At 39.4% G+C, this 14,975-nt stretch overlaps 2 protein-coding genes across 3 annotated transcripts; one reads left to right on the top strand and one right to left on the bottom strand.

The window, feature by feature from the left end:
• Positions 1-828: 828 nt before the first annotated feature.
• Positions 829-12,590, bottom strand: PTP4A1 (protein tyrosine phosphatase 4A1). Of its 2 annotated transcripts, none has more exons than XM_033217545.1 (6): positions 11,884-12,590; positions 7,635-8,184; positions 5,934-6,026; positions 5,428-5,558; positions 5,119-5,193; positions 829-4,145 (listed from the first exon to the last, which is right to left on the bottom strand). In XM_033217545.1, exons 2-6 carry the CDS (start codon positions 7,737-7,739, stop codon positions 4,028-4,030), a joined length of 522 nt encoding a protein of 173 aa, XP_033073436.1. In that variant the 5' UTR covers positions 7,740-8,184; positions 11,884-12,590; the 3' UTR covers positions 829-4,027. The 2 variants fall into 2 exon arrangements, with proteins under 2 accessions (XP_033073436.1, XP_033073437.1); XM_033217546.1 differs by lacking the exon at positions 11,884-12,590 and adding an exon at positions 10,989-11,172.
• LOC117088552 (translation initiation factor IF-2-like) lies at positions 11,034-13,584 on the top strand. Its single transcript, XM_033219825.1, has 2 exons — positions 11,034-11,070; positions 11,172-13,584. The coding sequence occupies exons 1-2, from the start codon at positions 11,034-11,036 to the stop codon at positions 12,077-12,079; spliced, it is 945 nt and encodes a 314-aa protein (XP_033075716.1). The 3' UTR covers positions 12,080-13,584.
• The last annotated feature ends 1,391 nt before the right edge of the window (positions 13,585-14,975 follow it).

The raw sequence follows: 14,975 nt of genomic DNA, 5'->3' as shown, positions 1-14,975 counted from the left end.
GGCTGCCTGGAAACTTTAACCCCTTATGTTCGGCATTTCAATTATGTAAAATGTTGCTGTGGATGTACTCTTTCAAACCCTGAGGTGGAGGTGATTAATTCTGTGTAGTTCTGGCCTTTCAGCACGTGATAGAATTGCATTTCTGAGTTAAGTGACATGTATGATTTCTTAGTCAAGCTTTTAATCACCATGTGAGACACTCTAAATCCCCTTTTGCCTTCTGTCAGTTAGGTTTCTCCTAAAAATACTAAATCCCTGTAGTAAAAACACAAAATTGGTCAAGTGTGGTGGCGCATGCCTGTAATCCCAGCTACTCGGGAGGCTGAAGCAGGAGAATCACTTGAACCCGGGAGGTGGAGATTGCAGTGAGCTGAGATCAGGCCGTTACACTCCAGCCTGGGCAACAAGAGTGAAACTCCACCTCAAAACAAAAAAAGTCATGCATATTTATTTACATAACTGTGTGGTGTAGTGGACAGGCTCAAACACAGGTTTGAATCCCTGACTTCTACCACTTATTAGCTAGTCCCCTAGCTGGAGGCCCAAACCCCTTACTATAAAATTGGGACAACACTGTTGGAAGGGAATCAAAGTATAAGAATTACCTGAAAATAAAATCATTAATAAATGGTAGCTATCAATTTAAGTATATTAACTGGTTACTGTGGCAATATATATAATTGTAAAATCACCATCGGTCCTTTCATTCATACGTTAACACATATCACTGGTTTAATTCATTGAAGGCAAATACAACCTTTCCCTTACTCTCCTTCCAAGATTCCACTTAGGCTGGTTACCCCAAATGTAATGGAGAAACATTAAGTGTCACTTTTAAACCAGTCTTTAATTTTCAATTCAGGTGTGAGGCACATATATACACACAAACATTAATTTAAGGAAGCAAGAATGTAGAATATAAACATGTACGGCAGACACTACTTCATGTATTTTAAAACTTACTTTGAATTAACTTCATTGTTTACATGTAAAAGAAAAATATCATTCACTTATACTTCCACTTCCCTTTAAAGTATTCTCAAATTATATTTCTTGAAACTCCAATAGAAAGCATTCTCTCTTAATCATGGCAAGGGGTGGGGTACTCATTGATGACCAAAATGTGGTGACACCATCTTTCATGTTCTTTGCCATACTCTTAAATGCCTGGCAAACAGTAAATATTTACCAGATGAATATGACATCTAAAAAATAGATTTCAAGAAATTGAGATTCTCTAGCCAAGTTGAGGGACTACATCATTTTGAAGCACTCTAGAAGGGGGATGTGATTAAATGTGACTGCATGCCTGGGCTGGCTGCTTCTAGGTATAGAGCTGTGTTAAGGTGTGGGAATAGGAGAGCAATGCCCTAGGGAAAAGAGGGCACTAGGGGAAACAATGGTTGCAGTGCACTGCAGAATGACCAATGGCACCTACTTCCAGAGTTTTCTTTCAACCAAAAAGAGATGGCATTTTCTTATGATTCAGTAACTGCATTACTTACATCAGCAACATTATGGTTTTCATAGATAAGCCTAGGCAACTAGTCTCTATTTACATCATCCCATCCAAACTCAACTAACCAAATTTTAGAACACCATCAGATAGTTTCTTGCATTCAAGACTTCAACTCATAACTCTTTGAATTCGTATTAGATATAAGGAATCTAAGATGTATTATAGGCATTCCTATAATTAGCCATATTTACAAGATACAAAATATTTGGATAAAAAGCAAATTTCATATCGTATAATGTACAGATAAGGTTTATAAAGTAAATTAATTTATTTTTAGCACCATATATACAATCCAAACACTGCAAATTAATTTGTTTTCAAACTCAAAAGATATTCTTCATTAATCATGATGGTACATCCTCTCTCTCAATAAACGCAAATGCTGTTTTATGGGCTGTGTGGTAATAGTTTAACATCTAGTAATTAATGATATAAAATTATTTTCTCATCAAGACTAGACTTTATTTCCTTAAAAAAAAAAAATCAGGTTATACAGCCAAAAATTTGTGATTATTATCACAAATAATCCAAGATTTAAATAATCAAGGGCCTCCAGAGGCCCCCGTTCTTCCTTTTGCCTGTCTAAAATTCAATGGAATATATTAAGCGTTAAACTGGTATGAAGAGGTGGAACTAAATTCTTTGACACACAAGGTAGAGTATCACTTTTTACTTAAACTTGGAGTCCTTTACATTTATAACTGCTATTCAAAAAAAATTAGACAAAGACATCTAGATTTAGATTAGCATGAACTATCAAAGGGATTATTTTGGATCATTAAAGGAAACTTAACAGTAAGCCTTCATGTACCAAATACTAACATTTAAATTAATTTCAAAATCGTATGTAATTATTAATTTGCAAAGGAGAAAACTGAGGCTCAGAAGTTGTACAAAACCATGGAACTAGTGGAACTGAGCTTTAGAAACCAAGGCTGTCCTCCTCTACTATACATTATTTCTCCTCAGTACACAATAATAAATTGGTTCAAAATTATCTAGACCTTTAAAAAGTATATAATGGAAAGTGCTTTTAGTATTAAACAGTTTTCATGAATGACCCTAACAAATTTCGTCTAAAAGCTTACTAAAATGCTGACATCATTTATAATCCTTCATTTATTTGTAAAAAGATGAGGACACATACTAAGTGAAGTGCAATTCATTTGTTTTCTACAAAATAAGTTAATTTTAAGCAAAACAATCTCAATGATGATAAATGCATGTCATTATTTATTTAGATGTTTCAGCTCTCGCACTAAGTTTTTACAAGCTGGTGAACACTGACAAAATTATTTCTCCCACAGAACTATAACCACACATCCCCAGACAGTATAAATATATGGTTGAACTAACATTAATACACATCACCATTTTATCAATTACATAATAAAACAAATTATCAAGTATCCAAATATTAAGTTACACAGCTCAAAAGGCATATAAAATATTAGATGTCTGCTCAATTCATTAGCAGAAACCCACTTCTTTTTTTGCAAGAGAGGTTGGGAAGGAAAAAAAAAAAAAATCACACTTTCAAACAAAAATAAGTTGGTAAACACGCTTCTGATAAGTATGGAAGAAAAATTACAAGAATTTCAGGAAGTTTATGATTACAATAACAAAGCATCTCTACCTTTTAAAAAAATATTTTACTAAATTAAAGAGCATATTCTACATGTTCTGCACAAGACAAAGGCAACATTTTGCTAAAAATAATTACTAGTCCCCTCCCAGTCTTTTCTCAGGCCCTCCCTGTTAAGTTGCACCTCAGAGTGCAAACATTAAATTAATGTAAGGCTTTTTTTGTCTGAAGACATTAAAGACATGTGCTTCTGTACAATGTAGATTTTCAAAATGGAGGTTTTTTTAATAACAGCACAAAGTGAGATTTATAGAAACACATTAAATAATCACTGTAAGACTTGGTAAAAAAAAAAAAAAAAAATCAATGGTTAAGCAAACCTGATGTATACTGGTATGAATGTGGGAGATGTAAACATAAAGTGAGCAGGCAAATAACCATGTAGGCCCTACTTTCAATGTTTGAAATGAGTGAAGGAATAAACCACATAGGTCTAGAGTGTTCATAGTTCCTGGGATTTTAGTTCTGTATGGTACTAAAAATATACAAGTATTGTGCTGGGTATTTTGGCACCTAATCTTCCTAAATTTCTTATGTATTGATAAGATTCTGGCATGGGAATAGATTTAAACAAGTCATAACTCAATACTGCATGATTTTGGGAAAGGTCAATTGATACAAATGACAAGCACATTTTATACGCTGACAGCAAGAATCTTTTGCCAAGTATCCAAATAGGTTGACTGTAACCCAAATACAGAGGTTGCCAAATCTGTCTAGCTTGTGGCCTGGTAAAACTGCCTTTCAATACTCCTATGGAAGCTTCATTAGACTTACTCACTAAGCCAACATGTTGGCTAATATGTGTAACAAATTAGACCCTATCTCAAGTTCCACTTCCAATAGCATTAGGCACCCCAATTTTATTGAATGCAACAGTTGTTTCTATGACCGTTGGAATCTTTGAAACGCAGCCGCATTTTAGGACGATACTTCTCCAAATACAAAAGTTGCTTGCTGTTAAAAGCTCCACGCCGCTTTCTGGGAGGGGAAAAAAAAAAAATATGAAAGAAGGCAAAAGCCCCCTACAGTAATATTTAGTGTCTTATGGACAACCATCACCGTTCTTGTGGCAATTTATCTTTTGATTAATTAGGCTGTGACCTGATGCAGAAATGAATATGAACAGGCACATCAGTGCAAATGGAAAAAATCATAGAAAGTTAATTTTCTATATATCTTCTTTTGAGTATTAGTTATAATAGTCGACTCACAAATCCATTAATATGTAAGTCCAAGAAAAGACAAAACTAATGTATAGTGAAGTCAGAAGTTGCCTCTGGTAGCAGTGAAGATGACTACAAAAGCCACAAAAGCATATTCTAGAGCACTCAAAATATTCGGTGTTGTATTGGATGGTTAATTTGACTGTTATTGTCAACTAGTCTCCTTTAGAGACCTGTGCATTTTATTGTATCTTTAATTATATCTTAATTATACCTCAATAAAAATATAAAATAACCACCAACATATTCAATCAAGTATTTAAAGCAAAACAGTAATTCAAAAACTCTTGTTGGATTAGAATCTTAATAATATAAGCATCTGGCCGGGCGCGGTGGCTCAAGCCTGTAATCCCAGCACTTTGGGAGGCCGAGACGGGCGGATCACGAGGTCAGGAGATCGAGACCATCCTGGCTAACACAGTGAAACCCCGTCTCTACTAAAAATACAAAAAACTAGCCGGGCGACGAGGCGGGCGCCTGTAGTCCCAGCTACTGGGGAGGCTGAGGCAGGAGAATGGCGTAAACCCGGGAGGCGGAGCTTGCAGTGAGCTGAGATCCGGCCACTGCACTCCAGCCTGGGCGACAGAGCGAGACTCTGCCTCAAAAAAAAAAAAAAAAAAAAAAAAAAAAAAAATATAAGCATCTGCATGAAATGCAAAAAAGAATGTAGTATCTTGATTTACTCACTGACATTCAACAAGGAAATGAAAAGAGAATCCATTACTTACTGTCTTATGAATTGTACTGCATCTTCGTATTTCATTCCACCTTCAATTAATGCTAGGGCAACAAGTACTGGAGCTCTGGTAAGGCGAGAATTTTAATAAATACTTTTTTCAAAATCAAATCTTCATAAATTTATTTCTCCAAACACTCCCCAACTCAGAAGTATCATTATCTACCACCCTTCCTGTTTAAGTAATACCTATGACAAACGTTGACTTTGTATTTAAAAAACTATAAGGATGTTTCAAGTTTCCGTATTTTCATTATCAACCCAGACTTTTACATAGAATCAAATTGATAAATTCATTTACCTCCCAAGGCCTGCAACGCAATGAACAGCAATACAACAACCAGGTTCTTCACGAAACTTAATTTTTACAAGACTTAACCAGTCATCAACAATCTGGTTGGATGGTGGTGCACCATCATCAAAAGGCCAATCCTAAGTCAAAAGAATATTTAAATATTAAAAATTAAATATCTAAAATAGATCATTAATATAAACACTGTAGTAATAATTATAAATTTCTAACATGCAAATGTTTTCAAAAGCATTCTCATTTTAATGTTTAATCACATCTTACTAAATCTTGTTGTCTACCAAATGTTACTAAATGCTCAATCTTTACAAAAATGTTTCACAACTTCAAATCCTTGCTTTGCTTTTCACTTTTATTTAGAAATTACGATTCTGCACAATAATTTTTTTTTAGCTTTTTGAGGTCTATTTATGACTTAAATAGATATTTGAATTTACTATTTGAATAAACTTTTGTAGCATAGCACCATAAAAACATAGGAACTGTTCAATACTTACAAGAACATGGATACCTTCTTTCTCCACAAGAGCAGTGTCATAAGTTGCTTCACACACTCTCACTATTGTGGTAACTCCATACTTCTTAAGTTCCTGGATAAAACATACATTAAAATAATCTTAATGTTTAACCACATCACTATTACTCAACATTTTATATTCTGATCATCTCTGATCAATAAGTATGCTGGTTAACAGAAAATCATTTAAATAATGATAGAATATATTTATGTTTAACACAAAAGCAAATTTAAAACAAAATTTGCTTTTGTGTTAAACATAAATATATTCTATCATTATTTAAATGACAATGCTAGAATGTAAAAAGAAAAGTTCTAAATATCATACATATTTTTAATAAACTGGAGAAGTTTTCTTTCTTTTTTTTAAATGGTATGCCCCCTTCATACACTGGTTGTTTATAGTCATGGTAATACCGGATTGGGATAAAACATTAACTAAAAGGGGCTAGCAGCAATGCAGACAAAGGTAAATATAACTAAAGGCATTATTTATAACTAATTGAGTAATCTGACTTGACTCAATTATACTCCCTCCTTAAACTTTACTCATTTGAAGTACATAGAATGAAGTCTTAAATACAGTAAAAAAGCCCACATACCATTTAAAACTACAGACTTCAAAATGCATTATTACTAATTATAACTCTCCTGACATTACACACACACACACACACACACACACATATATAGTAACAAAAATTATATATTATATATATACACATAAATAAAATATACGGTAATAAAAATTAAAGCACCATTAAAGTATTTCCCAGCCAGGCATGGGGGCTCACACCTGTAATCCCAGCACTTTGAGAGGATGAGGTGGGTGGATCACCTGAGGTCAGGAGTTTGAGACCAGCCTGGCCAACATGGTGAAACTCCGTCTAAAAATACAAAAATTAGCTGGGCAAAGTGGTGCACGCCTGTAGTACCCCCCGCCCTCACCAGCTACTCAGGAGGCTGAGGCAGGAGAATTGCTTAAACCGGGGACGCAGAGGTTGCAGTGAGCCGAGATCACGCCACTGCACTCCAGCCTGAATGACAGAACGAAACTCCGTCTCAAAAAAAAAAAAAAAAAAAAAAAAAAAAAAGTATTTCCACATCTTCTGAGAGGCCTATTTGCTGTTTCTTAACAACTGTAGGTATTTATAAAGTAAAACGTGTGCACATCCTGATATATTATTCAGCATTTAATTCCTTTCTCCTAGTAAAAAGAGGCAGGTAGAGTTTTGGCTACATAGCTACCATTAGGAAGGAACAGAATTTGTAGTTGAGGGATTCTAAGCATCAAATGGGGTCCAAGACCAACCAACTTTGGTTTATGGCATTAGTCATTAGGTTAAGCAGATATATAAAAAATCCATAAATGGGATATAAAAAATCCATAAATGGCAACCTTTCCCATGCAAATTTCTTACAAGATAAGTAAGAGTTATACTGTTTTACTGTCCACATATCAATTTAAGCAAACTCAGGTGCAAGAATTATGAACTCAAGCACATGCCCTTCTCAAAATGTATAAATATACCTCTAACCTATAGAAGACATTGACATTTCTGGGAACTGGAATTGCAGGTATACCATCTCATATTTTCCAAAGTACTATTTATTTTGTTAGCTATAAGCTCCACTATTATATTGCAATCAATTTAAGCTACTAAAACATATCAAATCTTACCTCTATAAATTTGTTTAAAGTCGCATTGGTTGGATTGTGTGTAATAAGAAATCTCATGTTCTTGTATGTGACTTCCACAGGAGCTGGGCGGTTCATTCGAGCCATGTTAATTTAGTTAAAAAACACTCAATAGGGTTATGAAATAATTAAAAAAAATCGAATACAGAAATGATCCAAAGAAACTGAAGTCTACTTCAATATACTCCACTTGAAATTCTCAGTGCTTGAGTATGAAGTTGTAAGTAATGATAAATGAAATGAACCTCCTAACAAGAAGCAGCAATTCTTCAATCCAGTAATACTGAGGCCAACAGAAAAGAAGTGCACTGAGGTTTACCCCATCCAGGTCAGAACTCTCGTAAAATGCTCTGTGGATTTCAATTCAACACTTCTGTGTCCAGGATAACCACTCTTATGGGGGCTTCTTGGTGGAGTAGTAATCAGTTTCTACAGTTCACTTGTCTGCATAGAGGTCGTGCTGTGCCTGGCAGTAATCTCCACTGCCCTTCAGAAACTCCATAAATGTGTGACCAAGAACACCACAGAATTGCTGTTTAAAAGAAAAAGACAGAAAGAAAGAGAGAATAAGTTATTTTCCAATTCAAAAGAAATATATTAGGGTTTTACACCATTTAAGTACAGAACTATCTTTCTAAAGCAGGGCCTGAGCCACTTCTTCAACTTTTACTTAAATCGCAAAACTCAAGGGGTGAGTACAGATTAAATCAATCAGCATAAAACAAGCAGTCAGATAGATTAAACTGAAATCCATGATCTATTACTAAGAGATTCCTCAGGAAAAAAAAAAAAAAGCCCATTGTTACATTTTTGTGAAATTCATATACATACTCATATATATACATATTCATACATATTCTATATAGTTGTATTCTCAATATATATCTATATATAACATATAATTATGATTCTAATAATTATTCCTTTTGATAGTTGTTTTCTTTACTTTGTAATTACATACACAACTTTATGTTGATTTTTCCAAGTAACGAAAACATTTTTACACATTAATACAAACCCCAGATAACTCTGAAGTTATTAGTCTTGCATAATTTACTTAACTCATAAACTGAAACATCTTAAGTTCCTTTCCAACTTTATGCTTTTATATCCCCTTTTCTTAGAATGACTTAAGTGTGTCTATATTTAGAATCTCATTTTATCCTTAACAATCTGTTATCATTCCCATTAAACTGAAGACGAGGAAATGAGTCCCTGAAAATCAACTTGTTATATGAAATATAAGAATGTATGCTTATGAATTTAAAAAGGAAGGAACTCTCATTTATAACTATAAAGAAAATATTCATAATTTTAATAGTGTTCTTTTGTATTTTAAAACCAAAATGTCACATATGCAACTCAAAACTGAAATCCAACTCAGAGAAGGGGGACAAAGGGATGTTGAAGGTGGAAGTGGTAGGTCTCAAAAGCAAAGTAACTACTGTAACCAATAAATATAAACAAATATGAATGTATTTATATTTTCTCTAAGTTCCCCCTTAAGAACTAAATCATTTTATGCCAATATCAAACATTAAACCAATAGTCACAGGATAGTTTTAAAATATGTCCATGGAAGACACTGATGTTAATAATTAGTCTTCTTCCAAATAGTTTATAAGGTACCCGTGTACTTGGGAGTAAAGAGGACACTAAGGAAAGTATTAATAACAGGTTAACAAGAGCAGTAATTCATAGCCACTGCCTAAAGCACTTCATGTATACTCTCATCCCCAAAAAAGTTTTAACAAAAGGTTCCATTAGTTTCTACGCTTAAATGTAAGCATTTGAAGTCTTAAAATTAAAATTCAAACGACCTGCTCCCATGTCTATTTTACACCTTTAAATAGTCCCATGCTAGTTACAGTTTCTAGAACTTTGCTAAATTTTAAGAATAATTCTTATGATGATTACTGCAGAAAACATCAAGTCAAAAACCCAGTCTACTTTTCTGGTAAAACACAGAAATAGCACTAACGGTCATTTATCAAAAGGTCCCATAAGAAAGGTAACTTTCATTGTCACAAGTTTATTCAAACAAGCCCTCAGAGGTTACTCCCCCTACTTGGTCAGCTGGGTTAAAAAATTAAGTGTCTAAATTACAAAGACATCACAGTTACAGTGAAGAGAGACTGTAGCAATCTGAAAGTAATTTCATTATACTTTCACCCCAAGTTCTAAATACTACCTCTGTACACTTTCCCAATGACATACAATGATCTTTAAAAGCTTTATAATGACTCAACAGAGTATTCTAATTTCCAGGTATAACTTTTCAATTAAAAGCTGATTTGAGATAGTATTGCACACCACTATTTCCATATTTAACAGCTAAAACTACTGTTGGCTACAACCTAGTCGGGCCATATCCCTTCATGTAAGTAAGCACTTTCATCAGGAAGCAGAGAAAGCACTATATTAAGAATTCCTTTCCTGAACTGGTTAGTTTCACTGAGTGGAGCCACCTAGTGGCTGGGGGTCTCGTCTGTTAAAGCAGTGGTGACGACCCACAGCTTTCTGTTCCGCCCAAGACACTCCTCCATTCCCAATATCCTAGCCACAGGAAACACTACCCATGATGGGGAATTTTTCCCTCCCAAATATCAGTTGCATTACAATCACAATCATATATAAGAAGGGAGAGGAAGAAAGAGCAATCTCTGTGCAGAAGCTTAAGTCACTATTATACTGCAGAGTCAAGCCAATTAATGTGTGTAACTCTTTTGCCAAATAATTCCTTGAATAGTCTGTTCTACATCTACTTAGGTCTTAGAGCACCTAAGAAAGCATGAGTAAAATGCTGCTCACTCTTGGGAATGATCTAGTTTTCAACTGACTAACAGGAAGCACTGCCTCAGGATCTGGATGTCGAGCAGGTCAACGGTTCCAATCGTAGTGTAAATCACATAATATTCGTGGACTGGTAGGAGGCTCCGCGGCCAGAAGATAAAAAACCCTCAGAATTCTGGCTGTGGTTGGCTACTGCTGCCACAAACCAATAGGAGGCAACAACATATTACACCACAGAGTTCAGGAACAGTTCTAAACAGTCCCCGATTAAAAGGCGCCATCCAGGGCCCTTCCAAAATTGGCAGGGGAAATGTATGCTGGTGCCCGGACGGGAAGTCCTTCGCGTCAGTGTAACTAACAGTAGCCCTGTCAGTTTCCAAGACGCTCCGACCCAGGCCATTTCTCCACGACTGGCCCAGAGAAAGGACAAGACTAGACTTGTTCCCATTATCACGAGCCCGAGGTGGGGCGATAAATCCGGAACAGCTCGAATTACCAGGTGGAGCCTGGGAGGAGGGCGGGGCGGAGGGCCGAAGTTCTCACCTAGCAGAACCCCTCTCTGGCCCGGGCAGGGGTGCAACACGCGGAATGCCCCCGAGGGCCGCCGCCCCGCGCACGCGGCTGTGTGCGCCCGAGCACGCCCGCTGCGCCCCCTCTCCGCGCCGCAATCACGGGTTCGCGCCGCGCCTTCAGTCAGGCGCGGGCGCCGAGGCCATTTTGTCTGAGGCTCGGGTCCCGGCCGTCGAGCACAGGAGTGTAGCTGCACCCAGTGGTTGTCCCGCGCCCACCCCGGAGCTCCGAGAAGCTCTGGGACCAGATCGTTACCACCCGTGCCAGGCTGTCCCGCCTACCCCACGCCCGCCCGGATCTGGAGGCGAACCCGCCACCGCCGCGCCCTCCCCGTATCCGGCTCCGCAGTGACACGCGCAACCCTCGCCCCACCCCGGGCCACGTCTCCCGCTCCCAGTACAGCCACTCTCCTCCGGCCGAACAAAGAGGCCCCGGGACGCCGCGGAGCCTGCCATGCCCGGACGGGTCGCGCCAGACCAAAGGGCCAAGGGCGGAGGCGGCGGTCACAAAGCGGCTTTTGTGCCACCCACCCGACCCGCTGCGGAAGCCGAAATTACGCCCGGCCGCCGCGCAAGCCGGGCCGCGCGGCCCCCGTCGCCCCGGGCTCGGGAGGGACTCAAAAGCCTGTGCCTCCGGCGGTCAACCGCCACCCTGCAGCCCCGAGGGGCCCGGCGTCTGCCTCCGCACAGCCGGCCGCAATCGGCTGGCCACAGGGCCGTAACCAGCCCGCTCCCACCCGGGACCCACCGGAACTGCAACCCGGGGCAACCTGGAGGAGACGCCGGGCTCCGAACAAAGGCGACAGCAGGGATAGGAGGGCCGGTCGTGGATTCCCAACCCGAGAGGCGACGATGCGACGGCTACTCACAGGAATATGTTTACTCATTGAAGATTGTGGCCTAATCATACAGCCGGTCCCGAGGCGGCGGCGACACAGGCGGTGGTGGCGGCTGCAGGGCAGGAGGCGGCGGTGGTCGTGGCGGAGCGGCGGTGGTGGCGATGCAGGCGGCGGCGGGGGCACCAGACTCTACCATGCAGTGAGCGGCTCCGAGCAGAGCGCGTAGCCGAGCCGGCCCGCAGCCGAAGGAGCCAATACACGCGCCGAGGCGCCCTTGCGTCACAAGCCCTCCCCTTTATAACCGGTGCGACGTGCAACCCTCCAGCCACCAATCGCAGCCTGGAACCGCGGGCCGGGAGACTACAGGCGGGGGCGGAGACCCGCCCCCCGCGGACGTCACTCCGCGGCGGCCGCCGCCGGTGTGAACCGGTTGATGAATGGCTAAGCGCCGAACCGGAGCATCCCCCGGGCGGGGGAGGGAAGGGGCTGCCGGGAGGACTCCGGGATGCAGGAACCCTGAGGTTAAGAAGGGGTGGGAGCGAGAGAGATTCCGATCTATCGACTGGAAGAACTCCTGCTGCAAACCACGTTTCTCATAATTAAAACCAGCCAGGAGTGCACACATGTCACATGAGGAGACTCGAAGTTTGCCTGAATCGTAAAATGCAATCCCTCTAGGGCTGGAACCGCGTCTCAGTTCGACCCTATTTTCTACTGCCTTAACCACGGTCATCTTTGCCAGTGGTTTACCTTGGCACCTGGGTCCCGAGTACATTCGTCATCAAATAATATTTATGTCGCACGACCGCTGTACCCGGTGACTCAACACCTTGCATGCCACGGCCTTAGGCTTGGTCAAGATGAATTCTTGTCCCTGGGGGCGCTTTCAAGCGGGGAGAAACTTACCTTCGCAAAACTTAATGCTATAGAAGATGGGGAGAGTATCTTTTGATGCAGACGAAGCCCTGTGCTCCCTATATTCTTTTTTTGATCACGCCTCTGTACTACGTACGCGTGCAACTGCAGTTGGCTCAATTGTGGCATTTCGAAATCACATGCATCCTTTGTACTGCTGCTCACTTGATATGTTGTCTCAGATAATGAAAGGTTAGGAAGTGCTTAAAGAAAGTGTTTTGAGAAATTAAGAAGCTTCGGTTTTGTCAAGCACTGATGTAATTCTTTGCGTCAAAGCTAAAGCTCTTCTTTATGTTCATTTTTTTATGTTCGTTGTCAGTCCTCTTTTACTGACTTCATTATTTAAGCCCCTCAGAAGTAAAGTCTTATCGCAGTTCTGTGCCATACAAGGGCAACTCTGTTATTTATAATCTGAAAACCCTTTCTCCTCAGCTCTGGGGAAGGAGTAAACAGGACGTTTACCTGCTTTTGAAGAACTCAGTTTTCCACTAACACTGAAGCCTTTTGTTTGTTATTTTCACCGAGTATGAGATTGGAGAGGTCTTTAGGGATCAAATTTTGTCCTCTCTCAGTGCGCTGCAGCATCCTAGGATTTATTTAGAGACTCTGGTTGTATAGTTATTCAACTTTCTTAACACTGTAAGTAAAATAAAAACTTTCAAAAAACAAAAACAAAATCCTGGGCCAGACTTTCAAAGGAACAAAAACTAATCGTCATTTTGAAGAAAATGACTCACCTAGGACACATTTTAATCCATTAAAATCAAGGGAAACGAGCACACTTGAGAAATATGTCCCTTTACAAATAAATGATTTTAAAAAGTAAAGACTTTAAAATCTTAAATTCTAAAAAAATATAGAAAGCTTAAAAAAAATCTTGAGTGGTAGGGGCAAAGCTAAGCAGGCTGGAGAACTCAAGTGAAAAAAAGGGACAGATTTCATCATATATAAGAACTAAAAACTTTTATATGGCAAAAGGCTTTTGACAAATGTTAATTTCACACTGGGAGAAAATATTGGTGATACTTCATGGATAGGGTTAATATAAAAAGCTTGGCCAATGTATATAATAGTGTAGTTAAAAAGCACATATTCAATCAGCCACTCTTACTCCAAAAGTTGGTAAACACACATAATTGGAATAGTGAAACTTTTTCATGTAATGGCATTTCAAAAAATACATTTGGTGGGACAAGATATAAACTCAGCAAATGATTAACAGAGCCAAATCTGTGTTAGCCAATTTTCTTGTAGAACTTGTGATACAAGTTGTGAGCCTTGTGATCCACAGATCCTGTAATTACCACAAGCAGTGCTGACATGAAGTATCCAGTCAACTATGCTCATCAAGTTCTAAAACCTCTCAAATTCTCAACTGGCCTGGGGGTCTTAGCTTCTCAGACAAGGTACCATCTTATCCTACGATGAAAGTAATATATTTAAAGGATGAAAAAATAAGGCTTTTGCTGTTGAGAGAAATGACACACTTTATTTTATTTTATGTATTTATTTGAGATGGAGTCTTGCTCTGTTGCCCAGGTTGGAGTGCAGTGTCACGATCTTGGCTCACTGCAACCTCAGCCTCCTGGGTTCCAGCGATTCTCCTGCCTCAGCCTCCCAAGTAGCTGGGATTACAGCCACCTGCCACCACATCTGGCTAATTTGTTTGTACTTTTAGAAAACCCCATGTTGACTAGGTTGGTTTTGAACTCCTGACCTCAAGAGATCTGCCTGCCTCAGTCTTCCAAAGGAAAGGACACATTTTAAACAAGACGTAAGTGTGGTCTTGCTGACCAGTCCGTTAAATGTTTCTGCTTCTTTGTCAGCTGCCATTGTGGTTCACTGCTATGCTGAGGGTGTCTGCTGTATTTAGTTTAATACTTTTAAGCTGCAAATTCTTGGAGAACAGTAGAACATCCCAGCATTGGTCAGGAGACTCCTGTGATTTGAGGACTCACTAACCCTTACAGACTTGCACTCAGAGCATTAGCTCCTGTACTTTTTTAAAGTGGGTCTCTAATAAACTTGAAAATAGTGCTTTCAGACATCAAAAAGTGAGAAAACACCTCTAAAAGTCAGTGCTTACTCTGAGCTCCAGGAGAAGCTCTAGTATAGAGGATTTTCCCTCCTGCTAAACAAGATTCTTGGCTGGAAGTTACTTCTCTCAGCAAAACATGTGTCCTTGACCTCATCACGATAGGCAGGAC

This window comes from Trachypithecus francoisi, unplaced genomic scaffold, assembly GCF_009764315.1.
Source record: "Trachypithecus francoisi isolate TF-2019V2 unplaced genomic scaffold, Tfra_2.0 Lachesis_group10, whole genome shotgun sequence".
NCBI classification, from domain to species: domain Eukaryota; kingdom Metazoa; phylum Chordata; class Mammalia; order Primates; family Cercopithecidae; genus Trachypithecus; species Trachypithecus francoisi.
The sequence above is the reverse complement of the archived record's forward strand: the minus strand, read 5'-3'. Positions and strand labels throughout refer to the sequence as shown.